General features: G+C 35.5%; 1 protein-coding gene across 4 annotated transcripts in view; it reads right to left on the minus strand.

Moving 5' to 3' along the window:
• The window catches only part of LOC144965651 (neuronal acetylcholine receptor subunit alpha-10-like), an 88,465-nt gene that overhangs the window by 20,943 nt on the left and 47,602 nt on the right, over positions 1-19,920 (minus strand). Inside the window, exons 1-3 of one of the 4 annotated variants that reach the window (XM_078901213.1) lie at positions 16,991-17,155; positions 16,129-16,550; positions 6,300-6,344 (exon numbers count right to left, since the gene is read on the minus strand). In XM_078901213.1, coding sequence (XP_078757339.1) covers positions 6,300-6,344; positions 16,129-16,365 — 282 coding nt within the window. In that variant the 5' untranslated portion in view covers positions 16,366-16,550; positions 16,991-17,155. Of the gene's footprint in view, positions 1-6,299; positions 6,345-14,987; positions 15,227-16,128; positions 17,156-19,920 lie in introns of those variants that run through there. The other 3 variants (XM_078901214.1, XM_078901211.1, XM_078901212.1) reach the window with 3 other exon arrangements.

The following is a 19,920-nucleotide window of genomic DNA, read 5'->3' on the forward strand; positions in this document are numbered from 1 at the left end:
CACGAATAAAGTGATTTATCGTGAGTTTGACCTTAATTTCCTAAACGTGCCTTGTACAGATAGGTAGACAATAGATAAAAATGATTGTTGAAATAATAAAAAAGATATGAACATTTATATAGCACATGGCTAGGGATCCCTTATAAAGCGCTTTGAGCACGTTCATTGGAAATTGCCCTATATAACAGCTCAAGTTCCCCCCCCCCCACAAATAATATACCACGCTCTATGCTCTTCAGAATGTTTCATTTACCCCCTCCCCATGGGCCATATGGGACTACATTTCCATTTTATACAGTAGCACCTGCCAGTTAGGCGTCTTTTGTATAAACACTCTTACACTCGTTCGCTGGCTATAGCCATATATCCATTCGCACCTGAGTCGAGTGAGATATTGTACCACTCAGCCACCGAACCACACATATTAAGAGTACAATTAAATTAACAGTGTACTTTTTTCATAATTAACACAATTCAGGTTTGAATTACTCCAAAGGTATGTAAGATTCCATAAAACGTTTTTTTTTTTACCTCAGAAAAGTGGATACCTCATACGGTAGAGTCACGCTCTCACCGGCCAGGCGGAGTTGTCGTACCAATAAGGTCGCGGGTTCAAACCTCCATCACCGCCGCGAAATATTTTTTTTCTCTATTGTCTTATGGCACTTTCCTACTCACTTCATCTCTTTTTTTGCCATGGGTGCAGAATTTAATTAAGTTTGATTGATTTAAGTTTTAAAACTGTGCGCCCTTTGATAGCTGGGCTATGATGTCATGAGTACAAAAAGATAATTTAGAAATAAATCGTCATTTACAGTGTGCTTGTTTTTAACCATTGAATAGCGCAAATACAGCAGCAACGACATTAATTTGGTTTTCAACAAATCAATCCATTTTATTAAAGGTTTTTTTTCTGATATCTTGTTTGTGTCAAAGCAAAGTTTTAAGTTGATGTCCTTAGATTGAGATATTAATGAAATGAACTTTATAGAATCACGTCGAATAAAGCCAACATAAATTATGATTTATGTAAAAATTACGCTTTTCTACTTATGATGTCAAAGTTAGGTAGCATAGTGTTAAAATTATATCAATCAAAACTTGAATATAATATTCTGCACAAGTGGCGTATAACCGTTTGATGAACTATTACACAGCTCTCGGATTATTTAAACGTGAAATGTGTCAATAATACAAAAACACACTGTAATATTATGTCTGTGCTTCCTCACTTTATTTTTCGTCTACTCTGAGTACAGACAACAAAGACGGCTTAGCAATGCAGTCTCTCTCAATCTCTAAAGTTAATTAGACAAAATATTATTTTTATGATTGAAATATCAAGTATCCATCGTAGCTAAAACGGTGAGAATGATTATACATATAAATAAAATATAAAACAAGAACATTTTACAACCAGAAATAATAAAGAGGAAATTATGTGCGAGGTTAACAAAAAGATTATTGTACTCTCACGTCTTGAATTCAGAACATGATTCGAACCTTCTGTGAGTGATCAAAGAATAGCAACTACTAGGAGCATGTACTTATATATGTGTATATGTGGCTATGTGGCCTAGTGGTATGACACTCGCTTTCAGATCGGAAGGTCCTGGGTTCGAGCCTCGCTCGGCGCATAGTTGAGTCCTTGGAAAAGGCTCTTTACTCACATTCTCATCGTACTCAGGTGTAAATGAGTACTGGCCGTAAACATCGTTGTCTCTGTCCGGAAAAATTGTAATATCGCCTATCTAGGTGTCATGTCCCGTTTTATAAGTTACGTGTTGCTGCTGGTCAGTGACCCCTTGTAAAGCGCTTTGAGTACGTTTATTGGATATTGCGTTATATATAAGCTCAAGTTTTTATATATGCATATCTGTCTACTATTACGAGAAATTAGTAAAATTAGGACATTTTGGCTTCAATTTCAGAACTTCATGAACGTCTCAAAGTCATTAAAACTTATTGAAAATCAAAGTTGATGCCAGACTAGTTAGCCTACATAATTGTAAGGATTTTTAAGTGTTATTTAATTCTCGTGAGGGTAACTTGCTTGTACGTAGCAAGCAATTTCACTCTTAATTTCATGGTTTTGAAACCGGGATAATTCCCAGCTTTATGTGGTATTGATGATTCCAAGTAAAGTATTTATTTCTATTGGGAACTCTGTATTACGCTTCCTTTTATTTTCATTGATTTTTGACTCTAGATCTCTCTATATCATATTGATGCAAATAAATATTATAAAAATGATTGTTCATAATTGTGTACAAAATAAACAAACAAATATAAAAAAAACATACAAAAACCAAAACCAATATCAAACCAAAACAAAAGAAGAAACAAAAAGAAACAAATTAATAATAATAAAAAAAAAACAAAACAAAAAACAAACAAGAAAAAACAACAAAAAAAAAAACCCAAGAAAAAAAAAACAAAAAAAAAAAAAAAAAAACAAACAAAAAAACAAAAACAACAAAAACCCCCCCAAAAAACAAAAAACAAACAACAAAAAACAAAAACAAAACAAACGTTTTGACACGAAACGCAAGTATCTAGAGTTAAAGTTGAAAGTCTTCAGAAAAAAAAAAAACAACCAACAAACAAAACAAAAAAAAAAAAATAAAAAAAAAAAATAAAAAAAGAAAAAAAAAAAGAAAAGAAAATCCTGAAACAAAACAAAACTGAAACAAATTAAATATTTCCAAAAAACAACAACTTAAAACCTGATTAAGTAATTGGCGGGTAAAAAAAAATAAAAGATGGGAAAGAAGAACATAGGCGATAACAACCCCAGAAGCATGATTGAATCAAAATAGCGAAAGAAATAAAGGATTGCTTTTTAAAATAAAGAACATACCAAATCAGATTGAAACAACAAACGAACGCAGGGTGGTATTTTAACCCTTTCCTTACCAGCTATTTTCAGAATTTCTCCCAAAATTTCACACCCACCCAACACAAAAATATTATTTTCTTACTCAAACCATAGAATTAAACGAATGAGAATACGTACGAAGCCTAAAAAGTGTCCACCAATGAAAGCATTCAGCGCCATTATATCTTGGGCTGGGAATGTAAGCATTACCATTCATTCGGTCGCTATGTCAACATAACGACACAAGAAAAACAACAAACAATATCAAAATCCACAATAAAACGTTTCAGAACTGTTGCGTATATTTATGGCACAATGAAACTGTCAAAAAATGAAGTTAGAGAATGTGTGTAATCATGTATTATAATAACCTATAATGTGTATTCCAACCACCACATCATCACTGTCACTACTACTACAACCACCATTACCACTTCATCACTACCACAATTACTACAACCACCACCACTGCATCATTATCACTACCACTACACCACCACCACATCATCATCACCACTACGACCACCACCACTCCATCATCAACACTACCACTACTACTTCACTATCACTACCACCACTATTACAAACACCCACCACATCATCATCACGACCACTACAACTGCAACAACCACCACCATATTATCATCACTACCTCTACTACTACAACCACCACCACAATATCATCACTATTACAATTTTTCGGACAAAGACAACTCTGTTAACGGCCAGGTACTCATTTTACACATGAGTACGGTGAGAGAATGTGAGTAAAGAGCCTTTTCCAAGGACTCAACTATGCTCCGAGCGCGAGGCTCGAACCCAGGACCTTCCGATCCGAAAGCGAGTGTCATACTACTAGACCACATAGCCGCATCATTACCACTACTACTACAAACACCACCACCACATCATCATCACGACCACTACTATTACAACCACCACCACCACCATATCATTACCATTACCACTACTACTACAACCACCACCACATCATCATCACTACCACTACTACTACAACTACAATCATTACCACCACCACATCATCATCACTATTACTACTACAACTACAACCACCACCAACACCACATCACCTCACTAACACCAGTACTGCAATCACTACCATTAGGTTTTGGAGCTTTACTTCATTTGAAATAAGGAAACTTCGGAATTGTATTTGGCATTGTGTTTATATATCATAATATAATTCTAATCAGTTATCTATTTAGAACTAGATACTGTAGATAGAATGCGCTTGGCCAAGGAGTTCACAACATTGCCATCCGGAAGTATAACGGACCAACACACAAACTCTGTGTAACCATGAACTATTATAGTCTGGTTAATGCAGTTTAGTGAGAACAACTCACAAACGCGGATGGCAAAAACAATAACAAAGGCCTGAGTGACGTCATCTGCATACTATCTATACAATATGTATGCCAAATACCACCCCAATTCTCCTTTCTTGTGTGCGGGAATCCCTCTTTCGGCATTGAAATTGAGTGTGAGAGAGTCATCACTACACACATAAACAACAGAAACAATTTTTCTCTATATAGAACAGGACAAGACAAACAATAGCTTGACTCTCGCTACACTTCGCATTGATGTTTGTCGTCTCACGAGTTCAACTCTCGGTCGACCTGTCAATATTCCTTTTTGCCTCGGACGTAATCATTAATAGAATGTTGTGTGATTTTGACCGTGAAGAAAACCTTAAGAAGTGACATTTATATCATTTTAGAGACATCGTTTTGAATAATTTTGAGTTAAACGAGCGATCAGGAAGTTATTTTCTTAGATTTCATGAACGGCCGATCAGCGCTTGTTTACTATAGTAACGCGATTCCCAGCCAATGTCTCAATGGCGGATATTTTTCTCATCGAGGCCGCTGGTTGGTTAGCCAATAAGAGCACCGTACGGTTTCCATTGGGTAAATTCCTTGACTCAAACAGAAAAGCAACAAATACATTCTATACATAGACGTCTAATATTGATCCGCAAAATGAACTCCACAACACATTGTCACGTTTTTATAGCTATAATAAAACATTTTTCTTTAAATTACGTGATGTAAAAAAGAAATCTAAATGATAAAAGTGCTGGTTGGATCGTGTAACGAATGTGACGATTTTCCTATGGTTGGTAAGGAGAGGGTTAAGGGCAGTGAACTATCTGTGACGCATCGCTGCCATCCGGTATTATGTCAGATGACGAATAGTGGATATTAAATAAATAAATAAAAATAAAATTCCCTTTATTTATCCCATAGGGGAAATTTGTCTCTAGGGTCTATTCCAAGGGAAGACTGGAATAACCCAGCCGCTGTGCAGCGCCGCAAATTGCGCTAGGGCGAGGTGACTTGCTTAATGCCAAACAGCGCAGCGGCGAGTGATGGAACTCCGTTCGTTTCGGGTACGAAGAAAAGACCGTACCGCTGAGCCACACTGTTCTATAAGTTAGAATGAGTTAGAAGTTAGAGCGTTAAGTTAAGTTAGAATGATCAGCTATGTGACATTTTACTTTATACATTTCTAAGAATATATATTCCTACTTCAGGTCTGAAACATCATGTACGATACGAAAAAGTGCCATGAAAAGCAGAATGAAAAATACACACACACATTACAATCCCCCAAAAATCTTTCTGTCTGCTGTGTCTAGCACTGTTTGATACACACGTGTTTAGATTTTAATCTTACACCAGTGTATGCTCCTTATTATTATTTTCAAATTTGATATTTATTTATTCTCTCTTTTCTTCTTGATAAAATCAAAGAAATGTTAATACATATCTCACTTTCTTGGTTATAATTTAATTCTTTTCCAACCAAACCGCCTCGACATAATACCGTTTCGAGGAGATACATCACGAATATACAAAGTAGCGGCAATAGATGCAAAAATTAACCCCCTCCCACGAAAAAAAAGGTTAAGGAAGAAGGAAATACAAAATAATAATTCTAGTAACACGATTAAATCAAAATATAGATAGAATTAAAAGAAAAGTTTTGAAAAAAAAAGACCCGAAAATCGAGTAGAAAATCCAATTGTTGTATTTAAAATAGCAATGAACTAATTAACCTCTTGATCTTTGACCTTTCTATTTGTTTCTACTCCCTTGGATTCCCTAAAAAACCCAAAAAGAACATGCTTGCAATAATCTGAAAACAAAACTTAGTTTTAAAATTTTGGCCAGAAAAACTTGCCTTTCAAATATATCGATCGATTAAAATTACCCTTATCTTGTCAAAAACTCTCAAACCTGGAACTTTTAAAAACATTTTCAGATTTGATAGTTTTTTATAAGATGAGGTTAATTTAACTCGATCAATATTTCAAGGTGTTCTTGCCAAATTTCCAAATACGTGTTTTTGTCTCCAGAGTACGGCATGTTTCATCTTTACCCCAAATACTCACCTGCTCCAGCCACACATTGAGGGTGAGCACCTGGTTAACCTCATCCTGAAAAAGAAAGGTAAAACCGTGTCACTTCATTACTTTTTGAAAGATCAACTGAAGTTCAGTCGAAGTCAATAGTACTTTAATTAGGAAGTAAAAAAAGGTATCATCATTTTTGGTCCCATCAAAATATAGGTCAGATAAATAGTAATAATGTCATAATAATTGATGACTTGGTACGCAAAATAATAATTTATGGTGTTATACTCCATTCAATTTCACCGTTTTGTATTCTTAAATGTTATATGAGAATACGTTGTTTTATGCGCTTTTTAACCAAAATCGCCAACGTATAGGCTCGGCCCTTCAGCTTTCAGGTCAATAATATAAATCTAGATAAAAAAAATCGTATAAAAAAACAAATAAGAGATAGATGCATCTTTTAAAGATTGAAGACAATATTGAGTAAAAAATAGATGCATCTTTTAAAAACTGAAGACAATATTGAGTAAAATAAATTCGAGAGTATTAAATACAAAGTTCAAAGTTTGTTGATGAATTCAGTTGGGATTCTAAGTTAGAAGAGGTGAGCAAGGCAAACTATTTGGGAGTAACAATAACTAAGAAAATGAATTAGACAGATCATGTTACTGGTACAAACTTATGCAAAAAAAAAACAAACAAATTTTACCTTAGGCTTCCTCAGAATAAACTTATACGACAACAAGATATTAATAAAATTAAAGTATTACAACATCTTTGTTAGACCAACACTAGAATATAGATAGTATGTGTTTGGCTAAGAAGCTCACAACATTGCCATCCGGAAGTGTAACGGACCAACACACAAAACCCTGTGTAACCATGAACATTTATAGTCTGGATAATACAGTTTAGTGAGAATAACTCATAAACGTGGGTGGCAAAAAACAATAACAAAGGCCTGAGTGACGTCAACTTCGTTCTATCTATTACAACACCTTTGTTAGAACTATACTAGAATATATATATATATATATATATATATATATATATATATATATATATATATATATATATATATATATATATATATATATATAGCAGCTCTGTCTGGGACCCTTGTCACAAATCAGAAATTCAAGAAATCGAACAAATACAAAACAGAACAGTGAAACAAAGACAAAAAACTCGAAACTGATTTAGATCTTGAATCTTTACAATTTAGAAAAAAAAACGTGACAAAGTGATTATATTTGGCAAAGGCCTAAATAAATGACCAAGTGAAATTATCCCTCGGTGATATTCAACATAATTAGAGGAAGTCGTCCGAGTTTATGGTTCCCTACTCAAGAATGGATGCCCACTTGTAGTCGTTCATGTCATCGGCATTGCCGCAATGGAATAGTCTCGCATCTCCAAATGAAATAATAAGAATATTGCGGTCTGTGGAATCCTCAAAATTGAAGTCAAAGACTTAAAGGCAGAAGAAAAAGAAGTGAAGATAGAGGCAATATATGGAAAAAGGAACATTTATATTGGGCATCCTAACAAGGCTTTGCCTAGTCCAGTACGGCATCTGAAAAAAATCAGTGAAACAAAATTGAAATATTCTGTTTTTCTGACAAAGAAGTTCTCCAGTGTGTTCTCGAATGAAAGTGACAATTATGGAGCAGCACTGGTATAAGATAAAGATCTGAAAAAGGGTGTATGAAACAACACCAGACAAAACAAGAAAGAATAATACAAGAAAGAAAAAACATCTCCAAAAAAAATCATCCTGCTTCAACTGGGAATCGAACCTCACACCTCCTGATTACATATCAGACTTACTACCATTACACCACATAGGTTACTCAATAGTTGGGCTTCTACACAAGGGTAAGCGAGAAGCCTCGCTCGCATCACAAAACACAGGCATTGAAGTCGACATGAAGAGGGCCAAGACATTCGAGAGGCTCCATTTCTTATTATTGAAAATATAAAACAAATTTGGAAGTAGGCAGTAGAGTAAGATAAGAGTATGACAAATGTGTATGAAAAAGTGCCAAAGCGAGAAAAAAAAGGAAAGTTTTTAAATAAAATATCTCAAATTTTGCTGAAATACAGAAACATAAAGGTTAAATGTGGCTCATTGGATCAGTGGTACGATGAATCTCTTTTCGTCACAAAAGTCAAGCAATGTTAAGCGTGGTCAGTGGCCTGATGGTTGACAATGATCGTCGAACATTCTATTCCCGTTGTTGTGTTCATGTGTGAGGCACTTTACAATCATTACGCCACTTGACTCAAGTTTGAATGAATACCTGGCTCTAGGCAGTGACTGAGATTGTTAGAGTGTTGGTATAAAAAGAAATTAGGCGGAATGTATTTTGTGATAGACTAGAGATCTATCCAAAGGGTAACAAGCAATCACTATATCGCTATAGAACCCAAGAGTTACTCAGACTCCATAGCCCTTTTATCTATGAAGAGCTACTACAATATAATGGCCTATTTGGAAAAGATTCTTCGCGATCGAAATAGAAGTAAATTGGCAACGTATCAAAATAGAAAAGGCACCCCCACCCCTTTTCTTTCTCTAACCTTACCCCCCTCTTACCCTCAACAGGGTGCTCTTGATACATTTGATAAATTACTTTAGGGAATGTATCCAAGTGGAAAGGGAGAACCACGGAGGACCTAATTATAGAAAATTGATAATGGAGAGTAGACGCGAGGATGTGGAGTGAGTACAGTCCAATAAAGAGGAGTAGTTGATGGCGATATGAGAAGTATGTAGTGGTGATAATAAACCTGGCCATAAACAAGATAATATGTTGGCACGTGATGAAGGGATTCGGTTCGATTAGTTTTATTTATGTCATATAATAAATATATTTACCATATTATAAACATTTCGGTTGGTTTGTTTTGATGTTGTAATAAAGATAAGAGATAATCGTTGCTTATGTCTGGAGTATTATAACGACATGAATTTGAGCATATATTTATCTAGAGCAATATGAACATGTTCAAAGCGCTTTACCAGAAATGATGGTTATGATAATGATGATAATAACAACGATAATAAAGTATTATTTGTCATATTACAAGGAAGTCCTGAGAATGCATTACACAAAAAGGTCAGTTAAGCAGCAAATATCAATTCTTTAATGGAAAAACTCCCAAGGAACACTTGACAATTTCGACAAAATTTTACAAATATAAAAAGCGGCCTTGTACGAAATGTTAGTATTGTGATGCCTTCATTTGTGTGACTCAAAGGCTCAGCGGTATGGTATATCGTCTTGTCACAGAAGTCAAGCGATGCTAAGTGTAGTCAGTGGCCGGATGGGTAACAGTAATCGTGCTAAATTCTGGTTCAGGTGTTGTGTCCCGGGTAAGGCACTTAATTAACACACGGTATCCCATTCGACTGAGATGTGAATGACCTGGCTGTAGGCAGCGACTGATGTTGTAAGAGTGTTAGTAGAAAAAGCCTGAATGGACTTTGCGATCGACTAGCGATCTATCCAAAGGGTAATAAACAATTACTACAGCTCTATTGAAACAGAGAGAAATTCCGGCTCCGGGCTCCGTTTGTCGTCATTTTCACAATACATTTAACGAATTCTCCTATATCCGGTGGAATATGGGAAGAATGAAGAAGAAACCGATGAAGCCATGGTGCTGGTATTGCAACTATGAATTTGACGATGAAATGATTTTGATCCAGCACCAAAAATCCAAAGCCAAACACTTCAAACGTCATAGAACAAAAAGGACGCCTAACAGGCGACTGGTACTGTATGAAATGGAAATATGGTTCTATATGGTCTGTTGGGGGAATAACTGATATATTGCGAAGAGTTTTTAAAACGCCAAATTCGAGGAAATGCTCTATATATAAATGTTATATTTACTTATGTATTTTTAAAATCTATTAAATCAAACTAATTCCTTACGCCCGCATCAGATAATTTCATTGTTAATAGATACTTTATTTTTTTCCTCCAATAATTAATGTAAAATTGAGCCCAACCTAATAGTTTGTCTGAAATATACATATACATTCTTTTTTATTGGGACTTGATCTTGACTTAATTGGCCTCAGATGGCAGATACGTCTTCTTTCTAATCAACGATTTATCGCTTTGGTCGTCCATGAAGTTTCCGGTTTTCTATTCTGATGGTAATGAGGATGATTATGATGATGATGATGATGATGATGATGATGATGATGATGATGATGATGATGATGATGATGATGATGATGATGATAGTGGTGGTGATAATGATAGTTAAAACTGATAAAGGCATACTAGAGTTTCTTAGAAAATCAACCAAGTTGTCATTTAGTCTTTATATTAAATTATCAGCGGATCTCTTTCTTTTTTTTTTTTGAAATGGAAAAGGCATCAGCTCTTTGTTTCTTTCTGCCCACATCTTCTTTCTCCAGTTAGTGATTCTCTTTTAGACAATTATATCTCATCTCTAATGTATTCTGCGTGATTCGGCCCGTGGCGCCAAATGGTTTACACGCTGCATTTACGTCTTGATAGTTATTTTTCTATTCCATACTTTATTTCTTCTAATAGCTTGACTCTTGCCTTCGGACGGGAAGGTCCAGGTTCCGAGTCTTGCTCTGAGCAGTTCATAGACGATTTATATTCTTCCTAGGGTGTAAAAAGAGTTCCTGGTCGTTAAAAAAATAATGTAAATATCTCCTAACAGGCGTCATGTCTCGTCCTATATGCTAAGCGTTGCTGATAGCTAGGGAACCCTTGTAAAGCGTTTCGAGCACGCTTATCGGATATTGGGCTATATAAAGGCTCAGAATACTCAAATTATTACTTAAATTTAGTTTTACATGAACACTATAGCCCGACATACATAAAAGATATTGGCAATGGCCTTTGCGTCAATTTCATTTTGAGATCTCGGTTCAGTTATTTCTCATTCCCTTTATTATTTTTAGCTCAAAAGATTATTTTCAATCTGAATCTATAATCACTACGTTTATGTGCGTAATAAGCCTTTATTTACCTGCGAATATTGTTTGTCATTCACTACTTGTTTAAATAAAGGATTGCAATCTCTGAAGTCAAATAGCTTTTTAGAGAGGAATGATTAGGCAAATAGAGTTATCATTATTGTTGCATCTTTCTTCTTGCGTTCATAATATATATATATATATATATATATATATATATATATATATATATATATATATATATATATATATATATATATATATAATCTTTACCAAAGATCTTCAAATAACTTTGAGAGAACTACCAAGTTTAGGGAGTTGCTTACGATACTGCCCTCAGCTGTCAGTTTGAATTATCCTTCAATTAGATTCCTATAATGGACTCTCTTATCCTTGACTGGAATATGTTTGGAACAATTTTTCAATCCATAGTTTAGACGTAAAGAGAGGCAAAACAAATAAGCGATAAAACCAGAAAAAAATCTAAAAAGATTCACAGTCAAAATAGGGCTATAAAAATACCAACAAAAATAAAGAATAAAACTTTTAGGGAGGTTATAGATATGAAATCTTTAATATGTTTGAATATTCTGAAGACGTTTTAAAAACCAAGTTATATCTCTACTATAACATATTATTTATAGGTTCGTGAAAAACTCTCATTGCAAAGCCTTCAAATTCTAAGGTGACGACCCTCTGAGCCAGATTTGGAGTTAATTTGGATTTTTAAAAAAACCCACACCCCCCCCCCCCCCCCCCCCCCCCGTAAAAACAAAAAGAAAACAAAGCAAAAAAAAAAAAAAAAAACCCAACAAAAAACGACAACAAAACAAAACAAAACAATACAAAACAAAACAAAACAAAAACAAGAAAAACCCCAAACCCACCCCCCCCCCAAAATATTAACAAACAAAAAAAACAACAAACAAAACAAACAAAAAACAAAACAAAACAAAAACAAAACATAAAGAACAAACAAAACAAACACACGAATGTTTCATGTATTTGGCATTAAACCATAATATTGCCCTCGATCAATTGCGGTGCTGCACTGCCACTGACACCCGGGATATTTTAGATTTCCCCTGAAGCATACGATAAAGACATATATTGCCATGGGGGTAAATATAGGGAATTTATATTAAATAAACAGGGAATGATGTAAAGCTTGTGTATCTAACTCGTATCCACTAGAGGACAAGCCTGTCAGCTAAACGAGTTTGTACTTTAGTTATCGAGTATTGCATGCTTAAATAAATTATATCAGATTGTATTTTGGCGTTAGAAAGCCTTACACTGAGTGGCCACAGATATTTAAAGTGCTTATATTTAATAGTGTTATTTTACCTATTATTCATTGAGGGTAAGGTAAGTCCAAATACCCAAATTCCCTATAATATTTTGTTTTTCATAGCTTTTACAAAGTCCCTGGTAACGTAAAATACTTTGTCAATTAATAGATTGCTTTTAGTTCGTAGAAACTTATCCAGGACCTTGTGGCAATAGGTGTGGAAGAGAATGATGTGGCTCTAATCGCTAATCTGTACTGGCAGCAAAAGGCTCAGATAAAAGTGCAGGCAGATACAACAGATGCAATTGAAATCAAGAAAGGAGTGCGCCAGGGATGTGTTATGTCTCCTTGCTTGTTTAATTTATACACAGAGTCTATTTTTCGGCAAGTAGAAACAGCACAAGGGTTGAAGGTTGGTGGCCACAACATCAACAATTTACGTTACGCTGACGATACTGTCCTGTTGGCGGAAAGTAAGGAAGACCGACATAAGCTACTTTCAAAAGTGAACGAAGAGAGTAAAGAAAAGGGGCTGTTCATGAATGCGAAGAAGACAAAAACAATGGTGATAACAAAAAAGAAAGAGCCCATAGACATAGATATAGAAATAGAAGAGTGTCCAGTGGAACAAGTAAAGGAGTTCACGTACTTGGGGCAGTTGGTAACATCCGATGCAAAGTCTGACAAAGAGATCAGGAGACGAATAATGATGGCCAAAAATGCGTTCATGAAACTAAAGCCAATCCTCACCAACACAAATATCTCCATCAGAACACGAATGAGATGCACCAAATGCTATGTGTGGTCCATTTTCTTTTATGGTTGTGAAACGTGGACACTAACCGCACAGACAGAACAACGTATTGAAGCTTTTGAGATGTGGACGTACAGGAGAATGCTGAAAATACCTTGGACAGCAAGAAAAACAAACATCGAAGTCCTCGACCTAATGGGCCAAAAACAAAAAGAACTTCTTTTGACTGTGAAGCACAAAAAGCTGTCATATTTTGGACACATGCGTAGACATGATAGTCTCGAAAAAAGGATAATGGAGGGAAGAATTGAAGGAAAGAGAGGCAGAGGAAGACAAAGGAAATCCTGGACAGATGGCATCAAGGAAGCTACAGGACGGCGCATGGCAGACTGTAACGAGGCTGCAATGGACCGTCAAGGATGGAAGGACATGACATCCGACCTCTGGAAAGAGATGGAACCCGGGTAAGGTAAGGTAATAGGTAATTTGATTTATGGACCTGTTATCTCAATAATTTTCCTGTACTATATTAGTCAATAAATATGTTTATATATTATATTGTTTGTTATTTTTGACTCCTTGTCTGTGTTTTGTGCCCTTTGAAACAACAGGAGTCCTCATTTTAAAACTCTTATCTTATCCGAGTAGATTGAAATCTCCTACAACGGTAACTTGAGTTCAATCGAAGCGACCTCGTGACTCTAATAGAGGGGAAAAGAGCTCGTAGTCGTCAGAGGTTGACGTTTTTGACCAGTTTGTGGCCTTCAACAAGCAACACATTTGGAGTACATGAGGGAGGCAGAGGACAGATCGCCGTGGAAGCATGTGATAGGCAACGTGCATACATGCGCAGGCCACGGATAAGCTAAAATTTTGACGTTATATAACGGAATTAGTACTGCAACACTATTCAATGCCATGCGTCTTTAAATCGCCTCTTCCAAAAATTGTGATCAATGCCAAGCATCTGAGAGGGTGGCGGTGGTGGTGGTGTGAGGGGATTATTTATATATTTATACACACAATCCAATTCCAAGAAATAAAAGATGGTATGATTGACTAAATGACCGATACAGCTGTGATTCGATAGTCGTCCGAGTTTAGATTCTATAAATTTCATTTTATCACCGTCTTCTTTTGTCCGCGCCAAAAATAATGTCAAAGCTCGAAACAGTCATTGCATGATAAATTGAATATTTTCATTTTACCTTATACACCCTTGATATCCTTTCTGATACCCGCCACTCTGTTAAGTCTGGAAACAACAACGACAACAATAACAAAAGAAACAGAAAATATACAAAAGCAAGCATACTACAAAAAAAAAAAACAACAACAAAGAATTAAAAGAACAAGCATAGAAAAAAACAAACGAAAAAACAAACAAAACAAAACAAAACAAAGCGAGAAAAAATACTACAAAAAACAAAAAACAAAAACAAAACAAACACCCTAAATCCTGCAGTCCATTCAACCCATTAACTTGATACATTCATGATGGGCATGAAATGCACATAAATAAATCAAAACAATATGTTATTTCCCCTATTTCATTTGAAAAGAACACGATTCTCTTCATCCCATCACCTTGGGACATAATATGGTGACCGTGAAATGTACATAACTAAATCAAAAAAAAAATACTTTCCCCCCCTATTTGAAAAGACCTTGATCCTCCTTTCCTCACAGCATCAGCGTACAACTCACCATATCCGATATTTGAACTAGAGTAAGTCCAAACTTGACTGTAACGATCTGTGACGCATTAGCCACGGGGCGGGAATACTTGTGGTAAGCGTCGAGTAAGGTCTCTAGAAGAATCTGCTCATCTGGTGTAACCTTTTTCCGTGGCCTTGACCTACGAGGACTTCCGCTTTCGGTATATCCTCTATAATCTTTCGTTGCCTGATTTATGTCTTCAAAGGAGGACTCGTTGCTAGGAAAGGCTGTGTAAATCGTTATCCAAAAGACAGATAGAACAAAAAATATATCACAAAAGTTTACAAACATCAAATAACTCTAAACAATCTGTGACTCACGGTCCTCAAATTGGTATTATATCGGGATGGTTTAGTTACTGAAAAGTGCATGAAAGCAAAAAATACAAGACTTAAGTTGGTTTTAGATGTTTGATTGAGGACGAATAAAACATTTTAAAGTGCAAAATAAAACAAGATTTCATAATGTTCGACATGACCTAAAATTGAACTTTATGGCCGATCCCGATGTACTTCCGGTTTGGGGTGATGAGTCACTAAAATAAAGATGCAGCGTAATGATCATCCAATCATGGAACGATCAGTAGGTTTTCTGTGGATCTGAAACTGAAAGACAAATTACATATTATTTTGAATGAGAAAAGTGTCGTGTTTAAATGTTTGAGCACCAACTTCCCGATTCGGTATTATGCTTTGGTGAAATAGACACTGACAATAAATTGTAACTGCTCATATGAGGAACTATAAGAACTGATCCTGGAATCCATGGGCTTTAACGAGAAAATGAAAGTTGTTCCATAAATAACTTATCGTAATCTGGGGATACTTGGTCCACCAGGGTTTAGTCACCCAAAATGGATGAAAATATTACCTAATAATGATAGATCTTGGAAAACAAAAGTTTTTGCACTAATCTTTTTCAAGAAAGTGGCCCAAATAACCCCCGGTTGCCCAAGTAATTACTGTTGACCCAAGGAACTCCTGGTGGCCCAAGTAACATCATTTACGGTAAGCCTCAAATCAGACAATTCTAATCATTTTCGTTTTGATTACAAATTTTGGGTTTCGTCTCACCCTAACAAAATACCGATTAGAGATAGCGGGTAACATCTAAATCACAACAAACTTACCATATCAGAAATCTGCGTGAGAGTGATGCCGAATTTGACGGTGACAGTTTTCGACGCATTGTAGACGGGTCTTGAAGCTGCGTTGTAATCCTCCATGATAGCGTCTATGAGTCTTGTCTCGTCGGTGCGATCGGTGTTTATTGGCACTGCAGTATTCTCTAAGGCACCGGCTGCCTTATTACCAATCATGTGAAATGTTAGTAGCATAAATTGGGAAAACACAACTTTGAACTCCATTGTCTATTATTGAGTGCTAAATTAAATTAAAATGCCTTGAACAAAGATTTAAATTTCACGATCACATATACTTGAAACCAACCGCCTCAAAACCGACGTGTACTTCTTTGCAGGTCTGATAACCCAGACTATTATGGGCTCATTGTTGTAATGGAAATACTCTCAAACCAACGAAAAATAGTTTCCTTTATAACAATGTTAAATCAAGAACCATTATTGCGTTTGGATGTCGGACCTAAATATATAATGTGTGCGGCCTCATAACGCTATTATGACGAAGCGACATGTATTTATTTCACAGGTCTGATAAGTCAAATTGTAATGGTCTCACTGTTGTAATGGAAATACTCTCAAACCAACACAAAATATTGTCCATTACAGCAACGTTAAATCAGGCCCATTAATTGCGGTCAGTCACCATACCTGTAAAATATTTACTTGTTTATTAGATCACATTTAATGCAAATGACATATTGTCGGAAATATGTAGGCAATTTATGCTGAATAATGATAAGATAATTTGTCATATTTTCATAATATTTTGTTTGTATTTACAGTATATTATTAAACAATATCACACGCATGTCCTATGGATCTATCACAGTGATAAACACTATTAACAAACCACAGATCGTATAACAACGATATTATGTTGAAAAGAAACGTATTCAGAAATAACTCTTCCGGAATAAATAAATGTCAAAATAAGCTCGAATCATAATGCTGAATATGCTACGATTTCTTCACCCAAACTTCCGATTTCTCCCCAAAATAGATCTACAGAACGGATGTATTTTGGTGACCGTAGACAAAAATGTTGAATCTAATTTTGTTTTGTTGTTGGTCATTCCGACGGGGGATTGACAGTCTGGCACAGAGAACAATGCTGACAACTCGAATTGTAAAAAAAGGGAACTGCTAAAACGTAAACAAAAAAGGGCAGAGAAGTTGTGACGTCACATCTTATACTATTCAGGTTCCAAACTCATTGGAAGTGTGTATGTAACCAGTCTTTCCACCGACTAATAACGATTAGGTTACATTTTGAATCATGGGAGGGGCATTCCTATTTTAAACGCAGGATATATAGTCAGATTCTTAGGATTTCGGGACGTAAAAGAGAGAGGGTGGATAATCTTTATCAACGACCAAATTAACCTGTAGATTTTTGACCAATCAACACATAGAATTTGTGACATAACGTGCTCGGATAAACATAATCAGTTGTTTATAAACAATAACGTGAATGAAATCGACCTCTCTCTGATCATTGTATACCACCAAATGGGTGACTAGTTATCACACGATTTTCTCGATAAACGTTTAAGTTTACACAATTATTTCTGTGTTCATTTTATTCATCAAACTGTAGAACAGTGGGTATTTTGCTTAGACACATACCATCGATAGGAAAACCTGTGCAGTTTTCTATGTTTACCAATCGCTGTCATTGTTTACATTTTGACGACTGTCCGAGAGGCGTGGTTATCTAAGAGTCTATTAATTTTAGACTAAAAAATATTATTATAATGCCGTCACTACGAAACCAAAAGATCACTTACACAAGGCATGTATCCAGTCCTCCGGAAGAGTGGTTTTACACTTCTAATGAGATCACGACCAGAATTCTAACACACTTTTGTTCCCTATTATATCCATTAAGTCAATACCAACGTGTATTTATTTTTGAAAGTTTGATAACGCAAATTATCACGGAGTCCTTGTTGTTAATAGAACTACTCGCAAACCAACGCAAAACAGTGTCCATTAAAACAGTGTTAAAACAGTATTATAATATATGTATCGTGTTCGGTTATTAGGCCTGCCAATTCGTGCATGTGTAAATAAATACAGTTCAACGTTTTAAAATATTCCATATAATTTATAATTATGACCAACAATCTCGAAGCGGTAATATATCAGGATGAACTAGCAGGTGCTAGAAATTAGATTTATTATAGTTATAAATATGAATTTGGAGTTAATATATATTCGAATTAATAAACTTTCTTACATTGAAAAAAGACCCCCTCCCACTCAAAAAACAAAAACAAAAAAAAAAAACAATAAAAAAACAAAAAACAAAAAAAAACAAAAAAAGTAATAATAAAAAAAAAAAAAAAACAACAAACAACAAAAAAAAAACCCAAAAAAAACAAACAAAACACACACACACACACACACACACACACACACACAATAACAACAACAAAACAAAAACAAAAAATCAACAAAATCCTTAAAGTAAAAAAATAAAGATTTGAAACGGTAGGTTGCAAATTTGATTGATAAGACAGAGAAACAATTTATAAATTTTTAAAAAATCAAAAGAAACAATATGAAGATGTAAATAGGATGGAATAACAGAATAGCTAAATTGGCAACACGAATACGTGTTTTACTGGAGTATTTGGGGAAAGTGAGGGGAATCGAGACGAGAGCGGCGACTCATGCATACCTCACACAGCTAAGTAGAATGATGATATTGAGATACACCCCCCCCCTTTCAGTCTTCCACCCAATTCATCTCCCCCCCCCCCCCCCCCCCCATCCTCCCATAACTTACCCGAGATCTAAGACTTATAACATTCGATTACCGGTTACCATCAATCCTTATGTCCTGAAGTGTGGTACTTAGGCTCTGAACGGCGCAAAATGGAGTCCTTTGAAAAGGCTCTTTACTCACATTCTCTCATCTTACTCAGGTGTAAAATAAGTATCTGGCAGCGTTGTCTCTGTCAGAAAATAAATTATGTAAAATCGCCCAACAGGTGTCTTATCTCGTCCTATCATATTATGTTCAACATTCAAATGTTGCTGTTGGCTCATGAACACTTGTAAAGTGCGTTGAGTACTTTCTGTAGATATTTCTCTATATAAATGATCATGTTTTTTTTTAAAAGCTTCATAAAATGATAAACCCAAAATTCCATGTTTTAAAAATATTTCAACTCTAGATTTATTAACTTTTTGGCATTTGTTTACTTCCGACATAACAATGGAACGAAACTGACGCCACTGAATTATTAATCAGCATATAAAGAGTATAGGTTACACATAATTTTGTGTTGATGTTACGCAATTATGTAAAATACTCACATCTTCCGCCAGCCAAATTAACATAACAACATACAAAACTGTGTAACCGTTGCCTTCGTAAGCTAAGAGGCTGATATTGACCCAAAAAAATGACGTCAAAAGACAAGTCTTGGGCCACAAAAGAAAACAAATCATGAGTTGTATTCAATAGTCCAACCAATAGGATCACTTGTTTTCTTGAGCACTGATAACGACAACTCACAAGATGGTGTCCAAACCTAAAAAAAAATGACGTCAAAATATAAGTCCTAGTGAGTCCTTGTGTCAGGCCGTGGCTTTCGTAAACTTATGGCCTGATCGTAGCCATCGGAGCCTGGCACTGACCAAAAAAATGACGTTTAAAGACAAGTCTTTGCCCACAAGAGAAAACAAATCGTGAGTATTAATAGTTCAATCAATGGGATCACTTGTTTCCTCAAGCACTGCCAACGACAATACTCTAGACGCTGCACAAAC

The sequence above is a fragment of the Berghia stephanieae genome, chromosome 2, assembly GCF_034508935.2.
Source record: "Berghia stephanieae isolate SIO BIC M18660-M18661 chromosome 2, UCSD_Bste_1.3, whole genome shotgun sequence".
NCBI lineage: Eukaryota > Metazoa > Mollusca > Gastropoda > Nudibranchia > Aeolidiidae > Berghia > Berghia stephanieae.